Raw genomic sequence first — 22,753 nt, 5'->3', positions numbered from 1 at the left:
AAAGAAAGAAGTCAAAAACAATTTTAAACTCTACGTATTGTGGTGAAATAAAGAATGCAGATAAAAGACTTTGTTTGTGTGGGTTGAGGGAGAGACCCTGTGGGGGATCTGGCAAAAGGGCAAGCAAAATTAAGGATGGGTCTGAAGACAGACCCGCTTGCCTAGACACCTGGTCTGCCCTGGAATTTCCCACTGTGACAGGAGAGAGTCAGATTGGTGTGACTGACAGTGGGCTATGCTGATCTTGGAGGGCAATAAAGATGCCCGTAGAAGTTGGGAAATTAATCTGGAATTGGTGATTGTGACACCTTTTGTGTTCAATAAACCCCTCTCCTTCCAAATTGCTGCATGTGATAAAATTATGTGGAAAACATATTTAGAATCAGTGTATAACATAAGGGATTTGTCTGCCGATAATTCAAAAGCCTGAATAACTGCAATGAGCTTCACCTGTTGGTTGGTAGTGTTTGGTGGCAGAGGTCTGGCCTCAATGATGTGAGTGGGAGATACGATCGCATATCCTGCCTTTTGTTTACCCTCAAACGAAAAGGAACTGCCATCTGTGAACCAGGTATTGGCGGGGTTATCTAGAAGGCCCTTGGAAATGTGAGAGGGGCAAGGAAGGAGGGCTTTTAATGACTCGAGGCAATGGTGGAAAGGGGTCCCTTCTGAAATGGGCAAAAGGGAAGCGGGGTGTAAAGGGGCACAAGTCTGAAACGTTATAGAGGGTTCTTGAGTGAAAGAGACAAGGAGGGATAAAATCCAGCAGGGCGGGAAGGTTTGTAATCCCTTGTAAGTCAGGAGGTCTTTTAAATGATGGGGCGAAACTATAGTGGTGGGGCTACCAAATGTGAGCTTTTTTGCCTCCCGGAGGAGAACATGGGCAGCGGCCAGTGCCCTAAGACATGGGGCGCAGCCACGGACTGTGGGGTCAAGCTTCTTGGGTAAATAGGCTACAGGGGCGAAAGTGGATCCTTGTTGTTGTCCAAGTACACCCAGTCCGAAACCTTTATTCTCATGAACATATAAAAAGAAGGGACATTGCATATCAGATAAATGTAGGGCTGGCGCTGTGGTAAGGTCTCATTTGAGGCTCTCAAAAGAGGACTCAATGGAGTCCTTGAAGGGTTCAGTTGGATCTCCTTTGGAGGCTTCATATAAGGGTTTGGCCAAAAGAGAGTAATTTGGAATCCAAGCTCAAAAATAGCCCGCAAGGCCCAAAAAGGACAGTGTTTCATCTTTAGACTTGGGGATGGGTAGCTCCTGGAGGTGCTGTTTTCACTCTGTTGTAATAGCTTTGGATCCATGTGATATTTGTTTGTTTGTTTGTTTTGTTTGTTTTAATTCTTTACACATATTTATAGTTTTTAATCTGGGAAGGCTGATATATTTTAAATTTACACATTATGTTATTTCTTACAATTAAGAAACAGTTGGAAAATGAAACACCCTCCTTCTCCAGCAATTAAATGATCAGAAAATGTTGATCCATAGAAAAAAACAACCAATTAAAACAGTAAGAAATATAATCCTAGTAAATGAATTACACATGATACACTATATATTTAACATTTTCCAATACAGTGTTTTGGCTAGCTTTCCACAAATGAGGCAATTTAAAGTACAATTTGACAATTTGGCCAATTTGGCATATCTCAATCAATCTACAAGGACATAGAAATACCAGTTTCCGTAATTTTGGGGGCAATTCTTCCTCCCTTGTGCATCTGTAAGCCCTTTCCCCAATTGGTTCAATCAGGAAATCTTCCCATCAAATGCATCTACAGTGTGGGTGCATGTTTTGAGATTCTCCTATTGTCCTTCATGTCTTCATATTTGTTTATTTTATTTTATTTTATTTTAAATTTTATTTTGTCGATATACAATGTGGTTGATTATTGTGGCCCATTACCGAAACCTCCCTCCCTCTTCCGTCTCCCCCCTCCCACCCAACAATGTCCTTTCTGTTTGCATGTCGTATCAACTTCAAGGAACTGTAGTTGTTATGTCTTCTTCCCCCCTCCCCCCCCGTTTTTTTTTTTTGTGTGAATTTATTTATTTATTTCTAGCTCCCACCAATAAGTGAGAACATGTGGTATTTCTCTTTCTGTGCCTGACTTGTTTCACTTAATATAATTCTCTCAAGGTCCATCCATGTTGTTGCAAATGGCAGTATTTCATTCGTTTTTATAGCTGAGTAGTATTCCATTGTGTAGATATACCACATTTTCCATATCCGCTCATCCGATGATGGACATTTGGGCTGGTTCCAACTCTTGGCTCTTGTAAAGAGTGCTGCAATGAACATTGGGGAACAGGTATACCTTCGACTTGATGATTTCCATTCCTCTGGGTATATTCCCAGCCGTGGGATACCTGGGTCATATGGCAGATCTATCTGCAATTGTTTGAGGAACCTCCATACCATTTCCATAGAGGCTGCACCATTTTGCAGTCCCACCAACAATGTATGAGAGTTCCTTTTTCTCCACAACCTCGCCAGCATTTGTCGTTCAGAGTCTTTTGGATTTTAGCCATCCTAACTGGGTTGAGATGGTATCTCAGTGTAGTTTTGATTTGCATTTCCCGGATGCTGAGTGATGTTGAGCATTTTTTCACATGTCTGTTGGCCATTTGTATATCTTCCTTAGAGAAATGCCTACTTAGCTCTTTTGCCCATTTCTTAATTGGGTTGCTTGTTTTTTTCTTGTAAAGTTGTTTGAGTTCCTCAAATATTCTGGATATTAATCCTTTGTCGGATGTATATTTTGCAAATATTTTCTCCCACTCTGTTGGTTGTCTTTTAACTCTGTTAATTGTTTCTTTTGCTGTGCAGAAGCTTTTTAGTTTGATATAATCCCATGTGTTTATTTTTCCTTTGGTTGCCCATGCTTTTGGGGTCGTATTCATGAAGTCTGTGTCCAGTCCTATTTCCTGAAGTGTTTCTCCTATGTTTTCTTTAAGAAGTTTTATTGTTTCAGGGTGTATATTTAATTCTTTAATCCATTTTAAGTTGACTTTAGTGTATGGTGAAAGGTATGGGTCTAGTTTCATTCTCCTGCCTATTGATATCCAGTTCTCCCAGCACCGTTTGCTAAAGAGGCAGTCTCTTCCCCAGTGTATAGGCTTGGTGTCTTTGTCAAAGATCAGATGGCTGTAGGTGTGTGGGTTGATTTCTGGATTCTCTATTCTATTCCATTGATCAGTGTGTCTCTTTTTATGCCAGTACCATACTGTTTTGGTTATTATAGCTTTGCAGTATAGTTTAAATTCAGGTAGTGTTATGCCTTCAGCTTTATTTTTTTTGCTCAGCGTTGCTTTGGCTATGTGTGGTCTTTTGTTATTCCATATAAATGTCTGGATAGTTCTTTCCATTTCTGAGAAAAATGTCATTGGAATTTTGATGCGGATTGCATTGAATTTGTGTATCACTTTGGGTAGTATGGACATTTTCACTATGTTGATTCTTCCAATCCAAGAGCATAGGATATCCTTCCATCTTCTTGTATCCTCTCTAATTTCTCTCAGCAGTGGTTTGTAGTTCTCATTATAGAGATTTTTGACATCCTTGTTTAACTCAATTCCTAAGTATTTTATTTTTTTGGTGGCTATTGTAAGTGGGCAAGCTTTCTTGATTTCTCTTTCTGGATGTTCACTATTGGAGAATAGAAATGCTCCTGATTTTTGTGTTTTGATTTTGTATCCTGCTACTGTGCTGAAATCATTTATCAACTCCAAGAGTTTTTTGGTAGAGGCTTTAGGCTGTTCGATATATAGGATCACGTCATCTGCAAACAGGGACAGTTTGACTTCATCTTTTCCAATCTGGATGCCCTTTATTTCTTTCTCTTCTCTGATTGCTCTGGCTAGTACTTCCAACACTATGTTGAATAGGAGTGGTGAGAGTGGGCATCCTTGTCTAGTTCCTATTCTTAAAGGAAAAGCTTTCAGCTTTTCCCCATTCAGGATGATATTGGCAGTGGGTTTATCATATATGGCTTTAATTATGTTGAGATAACTTCCACCTATACCTAACTTATAGAGGGTCTTTGTCATGAATGAGGGTTGAATTTTATCAAATGCTCCTTTGGCATCTATAGAGATGATCATATGGTCCTTGTGTTTGATTTTATTAATATGTTGTATCACATTTATTGATTTGCGTATGTTGAACCAACCTTGCATCCCTGGGATGAATCCCACTTGATCGTGGTAAATAATTTTACGTATGTATTGCTGTATTCTGTTTGCTAGTATTTTAGTGAGGATTTTTGCATCTATATTCATCAAGGATATCGGCCTGTTGTTTTCTTTTTTGGTTATATCTTTACCTGGTTTTGGTATCAGGATGATGTTTGCTTCATAGAATGAGTTTGGGAGATTTGCATCCGTTTTAATCTTTTGGAATAGTTTGTAAAGAATCGGTGTCAATTCCTCTTTGAATGTTTGGTAAAATTCTGCTGTGAATCCATCTGGTCCTGGGCTTTTCTTTGTTGGGAGCCTTCTGATAACAGCTTCAATCTCCTTTATTGTTATTGGTCTGTTCAAATTTTCCACGTCTTCATGGCTCAGTTTTGGGAGCATGTGTGTGTCCAGAAATTTATCCATTTCCTCCTGATTTTCAAATTTGTTGGCGTATAGTTGTTTATAGTAGTCTCGAATGATTCCTTGTATTTCAGATGAATCAGTTGTAATATTGCCTTTTTCCTTTCTAATTTTTGTTATTTGAATCTTCTCTCTTCTTTTTTTTGTTAGCCATGCTAATGGTTTGTCAATTTTATTTATCTTTTCAAAAAACCAACTTTTTGATTCATTGATCTTTTGAATTGTTTTTTGGGTTTCAATTTCATTAAGTTCTGCTCTGATCTTAATGATTTCTTTCCGTCTGCTAATTTGAGGTTTGGATTGTTCTTGTTTTTCTAGTTCTTTAAGGTGAAGTGTTAGGTTGTTCACTTGCCATCTTTCCATTCTTCTGAGGTGAGCATTTAATGCAATAAATTTCCCCCTTAATACTGCTTTTGCACTATCCCACAAGTTTTGGTCTGATGTATCATTGTTTTCATTAGTTTCAAGAAATTTTTTGATTTCCTGCTTGATTTCTTCTTGGACCCATATGTCATTAAGTAGACTGCTGTTTAATTTCCATGTGTTTGTATAGTTTCCAGAATTTCATTTGTTATTGATTTCTAATTTTAATCCATTGTGGTCTGAGAAAATACATGGGATAATTCCAATTTTTTGAATTTGTTGAGACTTGATCTGTGACCTAATATGTGATATATCCTGGAGAATGATCCATGTGCTGATGAGAAGAATGAATATTCTGAGGCTGTTGGATGTAATGTTCTGTAGATATCTGCCAAGTCCAAATGGTCTAGAGTATTGTTTAGATCTTGTGTTTCTCTGCTGATTCTTTGCCTAGATGATCTGTCCATTATTGACAGTGGGGTGTTCAGGTGCCCTGCTATTATAGTATTAGTGTCTATTTCCTTCTTTAGGTCTAATAGAGTTTGTTTTATAAATCTGGCTGCTCCAACATTGGGTGCGTACATATTTTTGATTGTTATGTCTTCTTGATGGATCACTCCTTTTATCATTACATAGTGTCCCTCATTGTCTCTTTTTATGGTGTTTAGTTTAAAGTCCATTTTGTCAGATATAAGAATAGCTACTCCAGCTCATTTTTCTTTTCTGTTTGCATTGTAAATCATTTTCCATCCTTTCACTCTTAATCTGTGTGAGTCTTTATGGGTGAGGTGGGTCTCTGGAAGGCAGCATATAGTTGGGTCCTCCTTTTTAATCCAGTCAGGCAGTCTGTGTCTTTTGATTGGGGAATTTAAGCCTTTTACATTAAGAGTTGTTATTGAAAAGTGTTGATTTATTCCTAGCATTTTATTGATTGTTGTTTGGTTGTCTTAGGTGTCTTTTGTTCCTTGCTTTCTGATTTACTGTTTGTTTTCTGTGTTTGTTGGTTCCTTAGGTTGTAGATAGCCTTTTTGTTTGTTTATTTTCTCTTCGTGAATGCCATTTTTATTATACTCGTGGGTTTAGATTTTTCTTGGGTTTTTATGGCAGTGGTAGTTATTTTTCAGGAACCAAACCCAGTACTCCCTTGAGAATTTCTTGTAAGGGTGGTCGTGTGGTGGTGAACTCCCGCAGTTTTTGTTTGTCTGAGAAATATACTATTTGCCCCTCATTTCAGAAGTATAGCCTTGCAGGGTAGATTATTCTTGGCTGACAGTCTCTGTCTTTTAATATTTTGAATATATCATCCCATTTCTTTCTGGCTTTTAGGGTTTGTGATGAAAAGTCTGATGTTAGCCTGATTGGGGCTCCCTTATAGGTGATTTGACGCTTCTCTCTTGCAGCTTTTAAGGTTCTCTCTTTGTCTTTGAGTTTTGCCAATTTGACTATAACATGTCTTGGAGAAGACCTTTTTGGGTTGAATACGTTTGGAGATCGTTGAGCTTCCTGGATCTGAAGATCTGTGATTTTTCCTATACCAGGGATGTTTTCTGCAACTATTTTGTTGAGTATGTTTTCAATGCAATCTCCTTTTTCCTCCCCTTCTGGAATACCCATGACTCGGATATTTGAGCGCTTAAGGTTGTCTGATATCTCTCTCAGATTTTCTTCAAAGCCTTTGATTCTTTTTTCTTTTTTTTTGTCTGCTTGTGTTATTTCAAACAGCCCATCTTCAAGTTCAGAGGTTCTCTCTTCAACTTCCACAAGTCTGCTGGTTAAACTCTCCGTTGTGTTTTTTATTTCGCTGAATAACTTCTTCAGTTCAGCAAGTTCTGCTACATTTTTTTTCAGACATTGATTTCCTTGTACATTTCCTCTTTCAGGTCTTGTATACTCTTCCTCATTTCATCATGATGTCTAGCTGAGTTTTCTTGTATCTCATTCAGTTTCCTTAGAATTAGCACTCAAGGGCCGAGCCTGTGGCGCAGCGACGCTCCCGCCGCGGGTTCAGATCCTACATAGGAATGGCCGGTGCACTTACTGGCTGAGTGCCAGTCACGAAAAAGACAAAAAAAAAAAAAAAAGAAAAGAAAAGAATTACCACTCGAAATTCTTTGTCAGTCATTTCAAGGTCTTCTTGTTCTATAGGATCTAGAACTTGAGAGTTACTATCATTTGGTGGTATACTTTCTTGATTTTTCATATTTCTGGTATCTTTTTTTTGATGTTTATTCATTGCGGCAGGGGGTTTCACAGACCACAGGTTTGACACTATTGACTGACTAAGATGTTGCTGTGGTTGCCAATTTGGTATGGCTACCTCAGTGACTGCTCTGTTGGCCACTAGTGCCTTGCGTGTGTGGTTGCCTTGGGTCTTCGGCCTCTCTGGGGAGCCACTTCTCTGGTCAGCTTGGACTCTGCTGAGCTGCTTGATCATGGGGCGGTACCGTAGGGTGTGTGATCTCTGCTGAGCTTCCACCTCCCATGCTGGGCTTCTCCCTGTTCTGTGCACTCTGGCCTGGGCTGCCTGGGATGCACCGAGGCACTGCAGAGCGTGTGGTCCCTGCAGAGCTTCCCCTTCCCCTGCAGGATGTCTCCCTGCTCTGTGCATGCTAGACCGGGCTTGGAATGGAGCCAAGTGGCGGCGGTGAAGCCTACCTGCTGCTGGATCGCGTGGCGGTGGCCCCCCTCCAGGGTGTGTGAACTCTATGGAGCTTCTGTCTCCCTTGCTGGAAGTCTCTGTGCTCTGTAGGCATTGAGCCGGGCTGCTGGGTCGCGCAGCAGCAGTGTGGTCCCTGTGGAGTTCCCGCCTCCCCTGCCGGACGTCTCCCTTTTCCGAGTGCAGTAGGCCAGGCTGGAATGGAGCCAGGTGCCTGCAGTGAAGCCTACCTGCTGGGTATTGCAGTGGCGGCCCTGCAGGGTGTGTGGTTTCTGCGGAACCCCCGCCTCCCTTGCCGGAAATTCCCCACTTTGTGCACACTGGGCTGGGCTGGGAATGGAGCCAGGTGCCAGCAGTGAAGCCTATCTGCCATATCGTGCGATGGCAGCCCCACAGGGTATGTGGTCTCCGCGGAGCTTCTGCCTCCCTCGCTGGACGTCTTCCCATTATAAACATGTTTATTATAGCATTACTTATAGTAGTAAAAACTAGGAAAAAAATACTTATAGTTTCTGAGACTGGGAAGTCCAAAGTCCGGGGAACACATCTGCTGAAGGCTTTCTTTGGTGGTGACTTCAGTGATGGTAGGGCATCACAAGTTTTTGAGGCTGGGAAGTCCAACATCTGTTTGGTGGTGGCAACAGTGACTCAGGGGTCTCACACCAGAAATTTATTTAAGGAGAATGGATCGCAGGTTTCCACACATTGTTCCACTGCTGCTAAGAAGATAGCCGTGAACCTTGGGTCCCTTTTTTCAGTAGTCAACGGTCACCCTCACCGGTGAAGCTGTGGCACAGAGAGTAGCTCGGGGCTCTCATTCCGGAGGCCACGGTCTGGGGCCGACCTGCCACGCCTGCTGGCTGAGGGTTCAGTGCTCCCAGGCTGCAGTGACAGTACAGGTCGCAGACAGATATCTCACGCCTCGGGAGGCTCCTGGCACGCAGGCTCCTGGCGTTTTGCTTCCAGGACTGCATGAGTTGTCGCAGTCACGTTGACTGGCGCTCCTCGGGGCTCCCTTTATGGGTCAAGCAGTCACTCCTGCCTTAAGCCCAGCAGCCGGTATTTGCCCGGCACCGCCATCATTAATGTTTGTTTTCATCCACTCCGACGAAGGTGGTGGGGGTGGTGGCGGCAGGCAGGAGGAAGGGGCATATGGATCCATGTGATATTTGGACCCCCAGATATTTAACTGAAGGTTTTGAAGCCTGGATTTTGTGAGGGGATATCCGGTATCCTTTACTTGCCAGAAAATTGAGGAGGGAAACTGTTGGTTTTGGATGTGGTGTAAGAAGGGCTGCATTAAAGAAGGTCATCGACATACTGGAGGAGGGAAGAATGAGTGAAAGTTAAATCATGGAGGTCTGCTGCTAGAGCCTGCCTGAATAGGTGAGGGCTGTTGCAGAAGCCTTGTGGTAGGACTGTCCAAGTGAACTGTTGAGAGTGATGGGACTGAGGATTGCTCCAAGTGAATGCGAAGAGATTTTGGGAATTGGGTGTAAAGGAATGGTGAAAAAAGCATCTTTCATATCTATAACTGAAAAAAGGTGAAAGAAGTGGGAATGGAGGATAAAAGCGTGCATGGATTGGGGACTAAAGGATGGATTGGGATTACTGCTTTATTGATAAGACGCAAATCTTGGACAAGCAGATATGAGCCGGTAGATTTTTTAACTGCCAGAATAGGCGTGTTGTAGGGAGAGTTTGTGGGCCAAATGAGGCCCTTTTATAATAACTCCGTGAGAATTGGCTGTAGTCCTAACAGGCTGCTGGTAGGGAGGGAGTATTGGGCCTTACAAGGGAAATGATGGGGACTTTTAAGAAAAATCCAGATTTGTGAACAGTGGGCCAACTAAGGAGTTGATATGTCCCATACTCATGGGTCAACTCCAGGCATTGGAAAAGGGGGCCTGCATTGCAAGGGGTTTGGGCTGCCACCGTGACGGTGAGGAGAAAAGATGGGACATGGTGGAAAGAAATGGAGGCCTGAAACCTTGCCAATATGTCCCGGCCCAACAGGTGAGCTGGGCATTGGGGCATGACCAAAAACTGATGAGCAAAAGAATGGTGTTGGAAATGGCATAGTACATAAGGAGTTTTTAGAGGAAATATGATTTTTCCTCCCACCCTGACAGTGGGCAAATCGGATGGCGATGTGGGTCCCCAAAACTCTGTCAGAGCTGAAAGAGTGGCTCCCGTATCAATGAGGAAAGAAATAGGGTGGCCCTCGGCCTTGAGTTCTACCCCGGGCTCCGCAGTGGCGGTGAGGGCGGTTGTGGATTGAGGAATCCCGGGGCCCAGTCAGTCATCAGATGCCAGGCCCAGAAAGTTGGGTGTGGAGTCTGAGACTGACCTGGCCTCCCTATGGAGGCTGGGGCATTCTACCCCCCAGTGACCTGGGGTGTGGCATTTAGGGCAAGGTCTTGATGGAGGTTTTTTGGGCAGCCCGTTTTGAGCCCTGCCACAAGACAAGTGAGGAAGTGGTTTCGGTGAGCCAGGCCAGGAGGGGTGTTATAATCCCAGTGGAGATCGATCTCCAGGACAGCCTGGGCCCCGGTCATCTGGGCTGGGTTGGTCTGATGGACCTCATCTCCATAGGATCAGGCCTCTTGCCAGATCCTCCTACGTTCCTCTGGCAATAGGGTGTTTGCGTGAATAGTGTAGGCATCATTAAAAGTTAAACTGTAAGCCTGGCAGCGATACTGAAACTCTTTAGTATAAAGAGTTAGTTGTGTATGAACCTAAGCACTTTTCAATTTGGGAAATACCAGTCATGGAAAAAGGGACTTGAACCCTAACAATACCTTCTGTGCAGGCCACCTCACGGAGTATGGCCAAGAGTGGCGCCTGAGTTGCGGGAGGGGGTTGGGCATCATGGGCTCAAGAGTAAGTAAAAGGTGAGCTGGATGGGTGTGGTGGCAAAGGGGGAGCGGGAAGTGTGGGAGGCACTGAGGGTTGGGGTGGTGGCAGAAGGGCACGCTGCTGGTATGGAGGGGGTTCATCTGCCAGGTCGAAGTCGGACGAAGTAGGAACAGAGGCGGGCGGGGAAGGCTTGTAGGCTAATAAAACCTGTTCTGGACTGCAAAGGATGTATAAGGCAGGATTTGACCGAAGGTAAGAAAAAGCCTGAACATAAGGGATTTGGGCCCGTTTTCCTGATTGTTAACAAAAGTTTTATAAGTCCCGAAGAATATCGGCGTTTAGAGACCCAAAAGGGAGCCACTTATTTTGATTGTCTAAATCATAGGCTGGCCACACTTCGGTAGAAAGCCTGATGAGCCTTTTTGGCTTAATGTCTGGGATCAAGCCCAAAGTTTTGAGATTATCGAGGAGGCATTTTGGAGGGGAGTCAGCCGGGAGCGATGAAGCACCCCCAGTGATACAGGGAGGAGGGAGTACCATGGCCAAAGGGGCGTCCCCGCTTCAGATGGGCTACCGAGAAATCTCAAACCCCGGAAGCGGTAGTCACTAGTTTCCTGGTGGTTGAGGGACCCAAAGGGTCATAGAGCTGAGGGGCGCCCAGCGCCGGGACTCATGAATGCCTATTGGCAGAAACAAAAACCCCACAGTGAGAGAGAGAGAGAGAGAGAGAGAAAGAGATGAAACTGGTGGCAATTGGGAAGAAGGGCTGGGCTGAGTGTCATCACTGGAGTGGGCTCCGGGCCGGGCCATTGGCAGAGAAACAGATGGGGTCCCACTAGAGGTGGGGAAGCCAATCCGAGTCACGGCACCAATGAAAGGAAAGAAACCCGGCCCATATGCAAAAGAAACACACCAGGAGACAGGGACTCAACCAAAGTGTTGTAAGACCCGTGCACCATGCACAGATCCCACATGTTGGGATGGCTCACCTCACAAAGACCACGAGATAGAGACCGTTGCAATAAACATGAGGTCACTTCCTGACTTACCTTGGCAATGAAGGCGGGTCCATTGTTGGACCTGATTACCTTGGGCACCCTGAAGCGCGGGAAGATTTCTTCCAGGATTTTCTTGACCACGACAGTGGCTGTTTCTTGTTTTTTTTTTTTTTTTTTTTTTTTGTCTTTTTCGTGACTGGCACTCAGCCAGTGAGTGCACCGGCCATTCCTATATAGGATCCAAACCCGCAGCGCGAGCGTCGCTGTGCTCCCAGCGCTGCACTCTCCCGAGTGCGCCACGGGCTTGGCCCAAACTTTTTTTTTTTTTGTCCTTTTTTGTGACTGCGCTCAGCCAGTGAGCGCACCGGCCATCCCTACATAGGATCCGAACCCGCAGCCTCAGCGCTCCCAGCGCTGCACTCTCCCGAGTGAGCCACAGGGTTGGCCCCTGTTTCTTGTTTTGTTGGGAATGCTTCCACCCATCCGGAGAAGGTGTCTATGAAAACTAGGAGATACTTGTAACCATATCTGCCTGGCTTGATCTCTGTAAAATCTACTTCCCAATACACCCCTGGTCTGTCTCTCCTGAGTCTCTTGCCAGGTCCTGCTGTATTTTTGCAGACATTTACTTTTTGACAAGGTATGCAGCTTTTAACTATCTGCTCTGCTAATGGTTTTAGCCCTATGATATGATATTCTGTCCTCAGGGCAGTCTGGGTCAATTTGTTTACTCCCAGATGAGTCCACTGGTGCATTTGTTTGATCATGGTGCAGGCTTGTTCTTGTGGCAAGATAGGCTTGCCTGATGCTGCATGCCAATGCCCTTTTTCCTGATCAAAATGGTTATTAGAGTCCCTTGAGATCACTGCTACGCCCTCATCTGAGTATTTAAATTTGGGCTTTTCTGGCTCGGGGACGTTAATCAACAAAATAGACGAGGACCCGTGGGCTGCCGCCCTTGCCTCTGAATCGGCCAAATTGTTTCCCCTGGCGATGGGGGAATCCCCTTTTTGGTGGCCCGGGCAGTGTATAATACTCACTTTTAGTGGTGTGTGAAGGGCCTCTAGCAGGGCTACGATCTCTGCCTTGTTTTTGATTTCTTTTCCTTCAGAAGTTAGTAGACCCCGTTGTTGATATATAGCACCGTGCACATGGGCAGTGGCAAAGGCATACCTACTGTCCATATAGATGTTGATTCTTTTGCCCTCTCCTAGTTCAAGGGTTTTCGTGAGGGCGATGAGTTCTGCCTTCTGGGCAGACGTTCTGGCAGGTAAAGCCTGTGCCCATATCAGATTCTGGCCATCTACTGTATCAGCTCCTGCTTTTGGTACTCCTTCCTCCAGGAAACTGCTGCCGTCAATAAACCAGGTGGCTTCGGCATCCGTCAGAGGCTGATCTGACAAGTCTTTCAGCCATCCATGTGCCTCAGCAAGCACTTGTTGGCAGTTATGGATAGGAGGGTAGAGGTCCAGGTCTGGTAACAGTGTGGCTGGAATTAAGCTTGCCGGTGGAGCAAAAGTAACCCGGTCTGAATTCAGTTACGGAGTCTGATAGTGAGTCATGCGAGCATTTGTGAGCCAGCGGTCAGGAGGCTGGTGGACAATACTCTCTAAGGCATGAGGTGCCAAAATTACTAAACTCTGTCCCATAGTCAATTTGTCAGCATCTTTTACTAAAACTGCGACTGCCGCTGTGATTCTTAGACAAGCTGGCCACCCCGAGACTACTGGGTCTAGTTTTTTAGTCAGATATGCTACAGGCCTTTTCCAGGGCCCCAGTCTTTGAGTCAGGACCCCCTTTGCAGCCCCCTTATTTTCTGCCACATACAGGTGGAAGGGCTTAGTTACGTCGGGGAGCCCCAAAGCCGGTGCAGACATTAAGGCCGTTTTAATGTTGTCAAAAGCCTGTTGCTCCTCTTTTTCCCATTTGAAGGGCTGACTATCCTTGGTGAGGGGATATAATGGGGCTGCCATCTCAGCAAAACCAGGTATCCACAGGCGGCAGAACCCGGCAGTACCTAAACTCTGACTTGTCTTGGGTTAGAGGGTGGTGGAATGTGAAACACTGTCTCTTTTCTGGCCTCAGACAACCATCTTTTCCCATCTTTAAGAAGGTACCCCAGGTAACTAACCTGTTGCTTGCAGATCTGAGCCTTTTTGGCGGAGGCTCGATAGCCCAGTTCTCCCAACTCCGTAAGGAGACGTTTAGTTCCTTCCAGACACGGTTCCTTGTTGGCCGCCGCCAGGAGGAGGTCATCTAACATACTGCAACAGAGTTACCTAGGGATTAGAGGCCCAGAACATGGCTAAGTCCTGGTGGAGGGCCTCATCAAAGATGGTGGGCGAGTTTTTGAATCCTTGAGGCAGGCGGGTCCATGTAAGTTGCCCTGTTCGGCCAGTCTCTGAATCTTTCCACTCGAAAGCAAAGTAATCTTGACTTTTTGCAGTTAGCGGCAAACAGAAGAATGCATCTTTGAGATCCAGTACCGAATACCAGGTCCTGTCGGGAGGTAAAGAACTTAAAAGATTATGGGGATTAGGGACGGTGGCATAGAGGTCGGCCACATGTTTGTTTACCTCTCGGAGATCTTGGACTGGTCGGTAGTCATTAGTCCCAGGTTTTTGGACCGGCAGCAAGGGCGTGTTCCAGGCTGATTGGCACTTCCTTAGGATCCCCAGTTGAAGGAAACGGGCAATGTGGGGTCTGATGCCTTCGCGTGCTTCTCGGGACATTGGGTATTGTCGGACAGCTATAGGACTGGCTTGAGCCTTTAGTTCTACATGGACGGGGGGCGGTTTTTAGCTTTCCCTATCCCTGAAGTTTCTGCCCAGGCCTGGGGGTAGTTTTTTAACCACCGGTCCATCTGTCCAGTCTCCCGCCCTTGCTTTTCAAACAATTGGTATTCATTTTCTAACCTGAGAGTTAGTATCTGGATAGGCTTTCCTTGCTGATTTAGCACCCAAGGTCCCTCGGGGTCAAAATGAATTTGAGCACCCATTTTGGTGAGGAAATCTCTTCCCAGCAGTGGGTAGGGGCACTCAGGAATGACCATGAATGAGTGGGATACCCGGCCCATGCCTAGGTCCACTGTTCTTCAGGTAGTCCATGGGTACTGTTTGTACCCTGTAGCCCCTTGTATCCATGACCTCCTCTTGAGAAGAGGTTCATTTGCTCGTAGTAATACTGAATTTTCTGCTCCATTATCTACCACGAACTGAGTAGGCTTCCCCTCCACTTTGAGAGTTACCCTGGGTTCGGGGAGGGGATCTGAACCCCATCCCCTCTAGTCATTGACCTCCTGCAGGTCCAAGACTTTGGGGCCCTGAGGCTCTTTCTTTTTCTTGGGGCAGTTTCGAACCCAGTGTCCTCTCTCCTTACAGTACGCACATTGATCCTTTGCCAGGGGTCCCTTTTTGCTGCCTGGTGCTGTCTTATTAGGCTCCCTAGTTTCCCTAACTACAGTGGCCAGAATTTTGTGAAAACTTCTTTCTTGGCGCTTTTCTCTTTTTATTTCTTTTTCTTTTTCTGACTCTCTATTATGATAAACTTTTTCAGCCACCTGCACTAATTCCCTCAATGACTTGCAACCCTTCAAGCTTCTGCAGTTTTTTCCTGATGTCTCTACTAGACTGGTCAATAAAAGCAACCGTCACTGTAGCCTTATGCTCTTCACTACCAGGATCATACGGGGTAAACCAAAGGAATGCCTCCATGAGTCTATCCAGAAATGCTGATGGAGACTCATTGGGCCCCTGAATTATCTCTCTTACCCTAGTCAAATTGGTGGGGCGTTTTGCTGCCCCTCTGAGACCTGCCATTAGAGCCTGGCGATAGACCTTCAGGTGCTCCCTACCTTCTGCCGAGTTGAAATCCCAGTTTGGTCTGATCAACGGGAACCCTGCATCTATAACATCAGGGAGGAGGGTAGGTCACCCATCGTCTCCTGGCACATTCTTTCGAGCCTCCAGGAGGATCCGTTGTCTCTCCTCAGTGGCGAACAGGACCTGGAGAAGCTGCTGACAGTCATCCCATGTGGGCTGATGAGTAAAGAGGAGGGATTCTACAAGGTTAGTGAGACTTTGGGGGTTTTCAGAGAAAGGGGGATTTTGAGTTTTCCAGTTGTAAAGATCGGAAGAGGAGAAAGGCCAGTACTGTAAGGGCTGGTTGCCCTCTTCATCAGGAGGGCCATAAGCCCGCAGCGGGCAGATATGGATTGCCTCTGGAGAGGCCACTCGTTTACTGTGTGTCCCTTGAGCAGGCCCTCCCTCGGATTCATTTTCTGGTGGGTCCTCTGGTGGGGCTGACGGGCTGGCTGCCTGTGATCAGAGAGGAGGAGGATAGGGAGGAGGAGGAGGATCAGAAAGAAGCCAGTCCGGGTTGGTGGATGGCAGGACCTCCGGTTTCTTTTTTACTTCTTGGAGAGCAAATACAGCCATCGGACCTGTTAAGGGAACAAAGGGACGGACCCACGGAGGAGGATCCGTGACTAAACCTTCCCAGACAACGATATAAGGTATCTGGTCTGGGTGACTTTCAGAACTGAAAATTTTCCTTTTTACTGCTGTAATCAATGGCGGAGAGGAGGAACCTTCAGTGGGCCAGCCGAGTTGGAAAGCTGGCCACTCCGAAGAACACAGTGTGGTCCATTTATTCCTTCTAACCTGCACAGACAAATTATTAGCTCTGTCCTTTACATCAGTCCAGTATTTTAGAGTCAGACTTAAAAGGGGTTGAGACAGTCTGCCCCATGTCGCCCCAGAAAATCATCAGTCCCAACACACACGCAACCAGACAAACAAAGAACAAAACACTGATGCACCCTTGCCATGGGCACCACAACCAGATTATCAGAGAACTCGGGAGGGGTCTCCTTCCTAGAGATCTCCCATGGAGCCGAACTTGTTCGTCTCCCACAGAGGAATCTGGAGGATCCTCCAGTATTCCTGTGGCCGCAACGTGCCGGTATGTCTACCCGCCGCTTGGCCACTACAGATGGCTCCGCCTCGGAGCCTCAGAAAATATAAAATCAGACCAGTGATTCCGCCCGGAGCCACTGAAACCAGACCGATGACTCCGTCCTAGAGCCACCGAAACCAGACCGATGACTCCATCCTGGAGCCACCAAAACCAGATTATAACAGACAGCTTACAGCAGACAACAAAAAAACAGACACAGTCAGACAGACAACCGCGGTACCTGCTCGAGCGATCCTCCATTCTCTAGTCACTGGTCCCAGGGAGAGCAAGCCAATCCCGGACGAGCCCCCAAAAATGTAAGACCTGTGCACCATGCACAGATCCCACACGTTGGGATGGCTCACCTCACAGAGACCACGAGATAGAGACCGTTGCAATAAACATGAGGTTTTATTATTCCAGCATGCTGGGGTCGCTTCGTCTCCAGAACAGAAGCGGCCCCCAGTTTACAATACAAGCACCTTTTGTACCGTTTTTCCTGAACAGATCTTTATGACAGGATGAGTTGTTGGTTATCTGTGGCACCTTGGATTTATGGGCAGACTTTAGCAGGCTGGCACCCCGATAGATCTAGATCTGTGGCGCCTTTAGATTTACAGGTGGGCTTCAGCAGGCTGGTACCCCCGATAAGGAATGGTGCTTCTCTTAATCGTATATCTTCCCTGGCTCCTGGCCAGGAGGCTCTTAGATAAGGTACTAGTCAGTTCCTGGAACCGGGTGGGGACCATTCCCTTCTTGGAATGTTTAGTGTACTTGGGCCCGCCTGCCCTTTGTAAGGCCTCTTTAGAAGCTGCTTAATAGCCCCTTAGAAGCTGCTTTACATCTCAATAGCCCCTTAGAAGCTGCTTAATAGCCCCTTAGAAGCTGCTTTACTTAGAATGTCATTCGCAAGCATTTGTCACAAAACTGTATACTAAAGTTTGTATATTTTTTTACAATCCCCTACAGTGTATTAGGCAGGCAAAATGAACAAGCAGGCTGCCCTCTTGAGAGTGAGAGCAGCAGCAGGGAGTGTTGGGGTTGGCCTTTTATATCCCGTTAGACTGAGCTGGACTGTTCTTCCCTATAGGTGGACAAATTCGCATGTGCAGGAAGGGGATGTGGTGCTGAGGAAGAAGGGGGGGGGGTCTTTGTTCTCGGAAAATGTGCTATTCTAGGGACCTGAAACTTTCTGCAGCCATTTTGGGTGTTCTTCCTGTCCACCCGCTGCCATTTTTGGACTGACGTTGGTCATAACATAATTGGCTAAGAGTATCATTTAAACTTTCCTATTATCTCATAAACATTTAAAAGTGGTTGTTAAAACTAGGATCCAAACAAGGTCCGTATATTATATTGATTGATATATCTTTTAGATATGCTTAATAATAGCTCCCCCCTCAATTTTTTTTCTTGAAAAATTTTGTAGAATTTCTCTCATTTTGGATTTGACTGATTATATCCTTCTTTTGTCTTTTAACATTTGCCTCTATCCCTTCTGTTTCCCATAAATTTCTACTTAGATGTAGAGCCTTGATCAGATTCAGATTTTATATTTTTGGCAAGAATATTTCGTATAAGGTAGTGTGTGCTTTCAGCTGCATCACATTGTGGAGGAACTTGATGTCTAGTTGGCTCTTAGTGATGTTGAAGTTGGTCAGTGGGTTCAGGCCTTGTCCACCTTATAAAGTGTTCACATCAGCTTTTCACCTAAAGATTTTGGCAGCCATTGATGATCATTGCCTAGATCCATTATTTTTGTGTTCTGGTAAAAGGACTAATTCTATCTGTATAATAGTCAGCCCAGAAGTATATTCAAGAAAAACAACTGAAAGCTTGATATTCAAGACTCTCCAACAGCTTGCTGCATTTTCTCTCTTCAGCCTTTTTATCCTCTATTACTCTGTAATACCAGAATATTACAGAACTTTGACTTGTCTTTGGACCCCAAAAGACACTAAATTCACACTTCCAGGTTTTTTCATAATGTACTCCCAGCATGAAATGCTCACTCTACTCTCTGCCAATCCAGTTCTTTTGATGCTTGCCTTAAGTTTCCATGAGGTTTCTAATTTCTCTAGCCAGAAACAATCTCTTTTGAACTCTTGAGGCATTTTTTGAAACCACATTTTACAATTTTATTATTTAAATGGCACAAATGGTGTTATTAGATATGCCTAGTATTGTGACTACTTGTGTTCAGGTTTAAGACCTCAGTTTAATGTAAGCTCCTTGAGGGCAGGGACTGCCTCATGTATTTTACTGTCTGGTTTCTAACTTAGTGCCTTAAGAACTTGCTAGGTGTCTCTCCACAAGTAGTCTGTGAACTTGTTGAGGGCAGGGACTATTGTTTAATGGCATTTGTGATGGCAGTGCTAAGCATCTAGAAGGTACTCATTAAATATTTGTTGGGTAAGCTTGTGAATTTGTATGATAAAACTTGTTCATGATAAATGTATGGATTTTTGTGAAGGGCTATTTAATCATTGTAAAAGAAAAAAAATTTTCCCTAGATGTTTAATTTTCCCTAATTTATATAATCTGTGTCCATTTTCTTATATTCTGGATCCTTTCACATTATATTATCCTCTTTAATTTAATTGTTCTTTTTTCTTTTACCAAAACTGGTTCATTAATAAATGATTGTTTATCCCAAGTAAGTGACAATTTCATGCATTAGCTCAGATGCCAAAAAAATCCAAAGAAAAAGAAAATAAAAAGATGATTTAAAATATGTTGCCTTTTTTATGGCTTTGTATATTTGACTATTTTTTTGTTTTTCTTCTAATGATAATTTAGAAATTAAGTTACACTAACTGCTTTTACTTGTTAAAACATGTATTTCGGGATTACTGTGATAAATTTAGTATTTACTTCCTTTCAGCCTGCTTGAATTTCCTGAAGTTGTGCAAAATAAAATACTACAATTATTGCCTTATTCACAATGTACAGGTGAGTTGGTGCATGTTAGTCATGTTCTTTTGTTGTTGGAACCATCTAGCAAACTCTAAATTAACAAAGGATCCTTGTATATTACAGAGGGATTTTATCATACAAACTGGTGATCCTACAGGGACTGGTCGTGGAGGAGAGTCTATTTTTGGGTAAGTTCTTTTTTTAAAATTTTTTGGTCAGCTGGCTGGTACAAGGATCTGAACCCTTGACCTTGGTGTTATTAATACTGCTCTCTAACCTACTGAGCTAATTGGCCAGCCTAGTTCTTTTATTTTTAAATGAGGGATAGTAGAACTGCTCATGTTTCAATCTGCTATTTTAAATATGGTTCAAACGTAGGTTCTTCCCTCCCCCAAGTTCCCTAAATGTCTATAGTAAAAAAGAGGAATATTTTGAATCATAGTGGCACTTCTATATAGAAATAGTTGGTAACCCTCTCTGTTACTAGTACTTCTGTATTTTATTTTGAGAGTACTTATATTTTATAACCTTATTATATGTATTTTCAGTCAACTGTATGGTGATCAAGCAAGCTTTTTTGAGGCAGAAAAAGTGCCAAGAATTAAGCACAAGAAGAAAGGCACTGTATCCATGGTGAACAATGGCAGTGATCAGCATGGATCTCAGGTTAGGAATGGGTGAGAAGATGAGCTTTGCTTAGAACTGAAGGACCGGAAGGAGTCCACAAGTTATCTTTTTAAACTATCCAGTAAGGAGAGAATTTCAACCGAAGATGTTTGTTAGGAGAAAAAAATTGCACTTTTTCACCTATTAAAAAAACATTATTTTGTTCTATGATATGAGAGGCATGCCCATTGTGAGGAATTTAGAAAATACAGAAAAATGCAAAGAAGAAATTAACATTACCCACAAACCTACCACTTGTGATTATCACTGTTTACATTTGTGGCCTGTTTCCTTTCAGTACTTATTACTTCTTTCAAACGGATTATATTGAGTACCTTCTATTCATTGTCTTGTTTAATCCTCACAACAACCCCATTAGGGTAGGTGCTTTTATTTTCCACTGTTACACATGAAGGAATGGAGCAATAGTTTGTCCAAGTATTTTAAACAACCAGGGGAATGTCTGTGTATGTGTTGATATTTTATGTATAAGTTTTGTACTTTTTACTAAGTTCTAGTAACAAGTGTGTAAAAATTGCTACAGTAAATGTGGAGTCTTTTTTGTATGTGTCAGTCTGTAACTGATTTCAGTTTGAGATATATATACAAATATATATATGTATTTTAATTTATTATGTGTCTTTCCATATAGTTTCTTATCACTACAGGAGAAAATCTAGATTACCTCGATGGTGTTCATACAGTGTTTGGTGAGGTGACAGAAGGCATGGACATAATTAAGAAAATTAATGAGACTTTTGTTGACAAGGACTTTGTACCATATCAAGATATCAGGTGTGGTTATAAATTACTATCTGCGTGTACTAGAATGTTTGGTACTGTGATGCTTGACATGTAGTGGTATGGATAGGACAGGTATGCATATTACTGGTTTCTGTATCATTCCAAAATATGAATTAATATAAGATTATAAGAATCCTTATATTAAAAAGGGCCTTTTGTACTTTTATACATGTACTAATTATTTATAATTGCTTATGTTATGAGGAATTATTAATGCTTAATTTAGTTTTTTTTAAATGCAGATTATTGAGAAATAGGGCAAAAGTACTAAGATTTAGGCATTTATATTCACATCTTAAAGTATTGAGAGCAGTAAACATGGTATCAAACAATGGAAAAGAGTCACTCTCAGTTTGAAAGTGTATTCTATATTACCAATATCCTTGTGTAATATGTTTTTTTCCCGGCATTAGACATACTTAAGTTATTTGTTATTATCTATGAAAATAAAGTCTGGATTCTGAAATAAATCTAACACTTGACTTTGATTTATTTTATAAGGATAAATCATACAGTGATTCTAGATGATCCATTTGATGACCCTCCTGATTTATTAATTCCTGATCGATCACCAGAACCCACAAGGGAGCAATTAGATGTAAGTAGAGCCTTCTTGTGATTGAATGTACATATTAATGATTTGCATGGATTTAGCTTTCTAGAAAGTGTATTAAAACTTACTTCTTCAGAATGATTATCTTGCTTGATCAATTATACTATAACAGGTTTAGAATTATTTTTCTTTTCCACAGAGATACTCATTTTTCTAGCTAGCTGTCTTTTCATTTCCCTAATTTCCTTTCTTCAGTTTCTGTTCCATAAAAACAGCCTTAGCTGTGGAAGCTTATATGAACACCTAGGGAAAATGTTTTTCTTGTAACCTCACCCTAGTTAGGAGTATAACTTCAAGGCCAAATTAAACTATCATCTTGTGAGGAAGCTTTTCAACTGGGGATACTCTGGAGCCAGGCTAGAACCCAGAAGTTCTGGTGGAACAGCAAAGGCTTTCCCCCAGATATTTTAAGGTATAAATTTCTGTTTATGAGGCTTCCTCACAGCCAAGTTTATCTTTATGTTTCGGTTTGGTGCTTAATTTTATAATATCATTTATCTTCTCCATTCAGCACTTAGTTGGATAATAGGTTATTTTCTATATAAATGTGCATTTTGATTTTATAGTAAATCAGGAGCCCAATGTGGCTAATATTATAGAGTTAATTTAAATCAATTTTCAGAGGTTTGTAAGTTTGTTTCAGTTTCAGTTGCTCTTCTAACACTTTTGATGGAACTAAGAGTAAAGCATAATTAATGCCTTTCATATTTCTCAGATTTTTTATCAGTAACTTTTGCCTTGCAGAGTGGTCGAATAGGAGCAGATGAAGAAATTGATGATTTCAAAGGAAGATCAGCTGAAGAAATAGAAGAAATAAAGGCAGAAAAAGAAGCCAAAACTCAAGCTATTCTTTTAGAGATGGTAAGATGATTCTTTGTTTAAATAGTTGTTCTGCAATATATTTTAATATATACTTGTTGTGAGTTTATTTCTGGCTCTTTGATCATCTTTAAAATGTTAGATATTTAGGTAATAACCTCTTTCTCTATTAAATTTTGTATGATAAATATTAATTGCATTTCAATTGTTTAATATTTGTGTCATTTTTAAAGAGTATTTAATAGACAATTAAAAACAAACCTGGGTGGAAACTGAGCTGAAGTCATTTGGGGAACAGTTATTCAGTAGATGATTAATTAACCTACTAGGTATTTTTTTCTGTTTCTTGTTTTTGTGGAATAGGGGTATTTATCACATAGTAGATAATCAGTAAATATTTGAATGAATGGATAATAAAGTCTTAATTATTTTATATAATAGAGCTTTCAGGTTGTTGTCTATTTTAAAATTTATGTTAGCATTGCCAATCTGAATGAA

General features: G+C 42.9%; 1 protein-coding gene across 1 annotated transcript in view; it reads left to right on the top strand.

The window, feature by feature from the left end:
* Window positions 1-22,753, top strand: part of PPIL4 (peptidylprolyl isomerase like 4) — a 50,056-nt gene that overhangs the window by 5,728 nt on the left and 21,575 nt on the right. The window contains exons 2-7 of the mRNA XM_063097557.1: window positions 19,322-19,389; window positions 19,477-19,541; window positions 19,902-20,019; window positions 20,672-20,814; window positions 21,325-21,421; window positions 22,181-22,297. Coding sequence (XP_062953627.1) covers window positions 19,322-19,389; window positions 19,477-19,541; window positions 19,902-20,019; window positions 20,672-20,814; window positions 21,325-21,421; window positions 22,181-22,297 — 608 coding nt within the window. The remainder of the gene's footprint in view (window positions 1-19,321; window positions 19,390-19,476; window positions 19,542-19,901; window positions 20,020-20,671; window positions 20,815-21,324; window positions 21,422-22,180; window positions 22,298-22,753) is intronic.

The sequence above is a fragment of the Cynocephalus volans genome, chromosome 5 (genome assembly GCF_027409185.1).
Source record: "Cynocephalus volans isolate mCynVol1 chromosome 5, mCynVol1.pri, whole genome shotgun sequence".
In the NCBI taxonomy this organism is placed as follows: Eukaryota; Metazoa; Chordata; class Mammalia; order Dermoptera; family Cynocephalidae; genus Cynocephalus; species Cynocephalus volans.
Note: the sequence above shows the minus strand (reverse complement) of the source record. Positions and strands in the feature narration are given on the sequence as shown.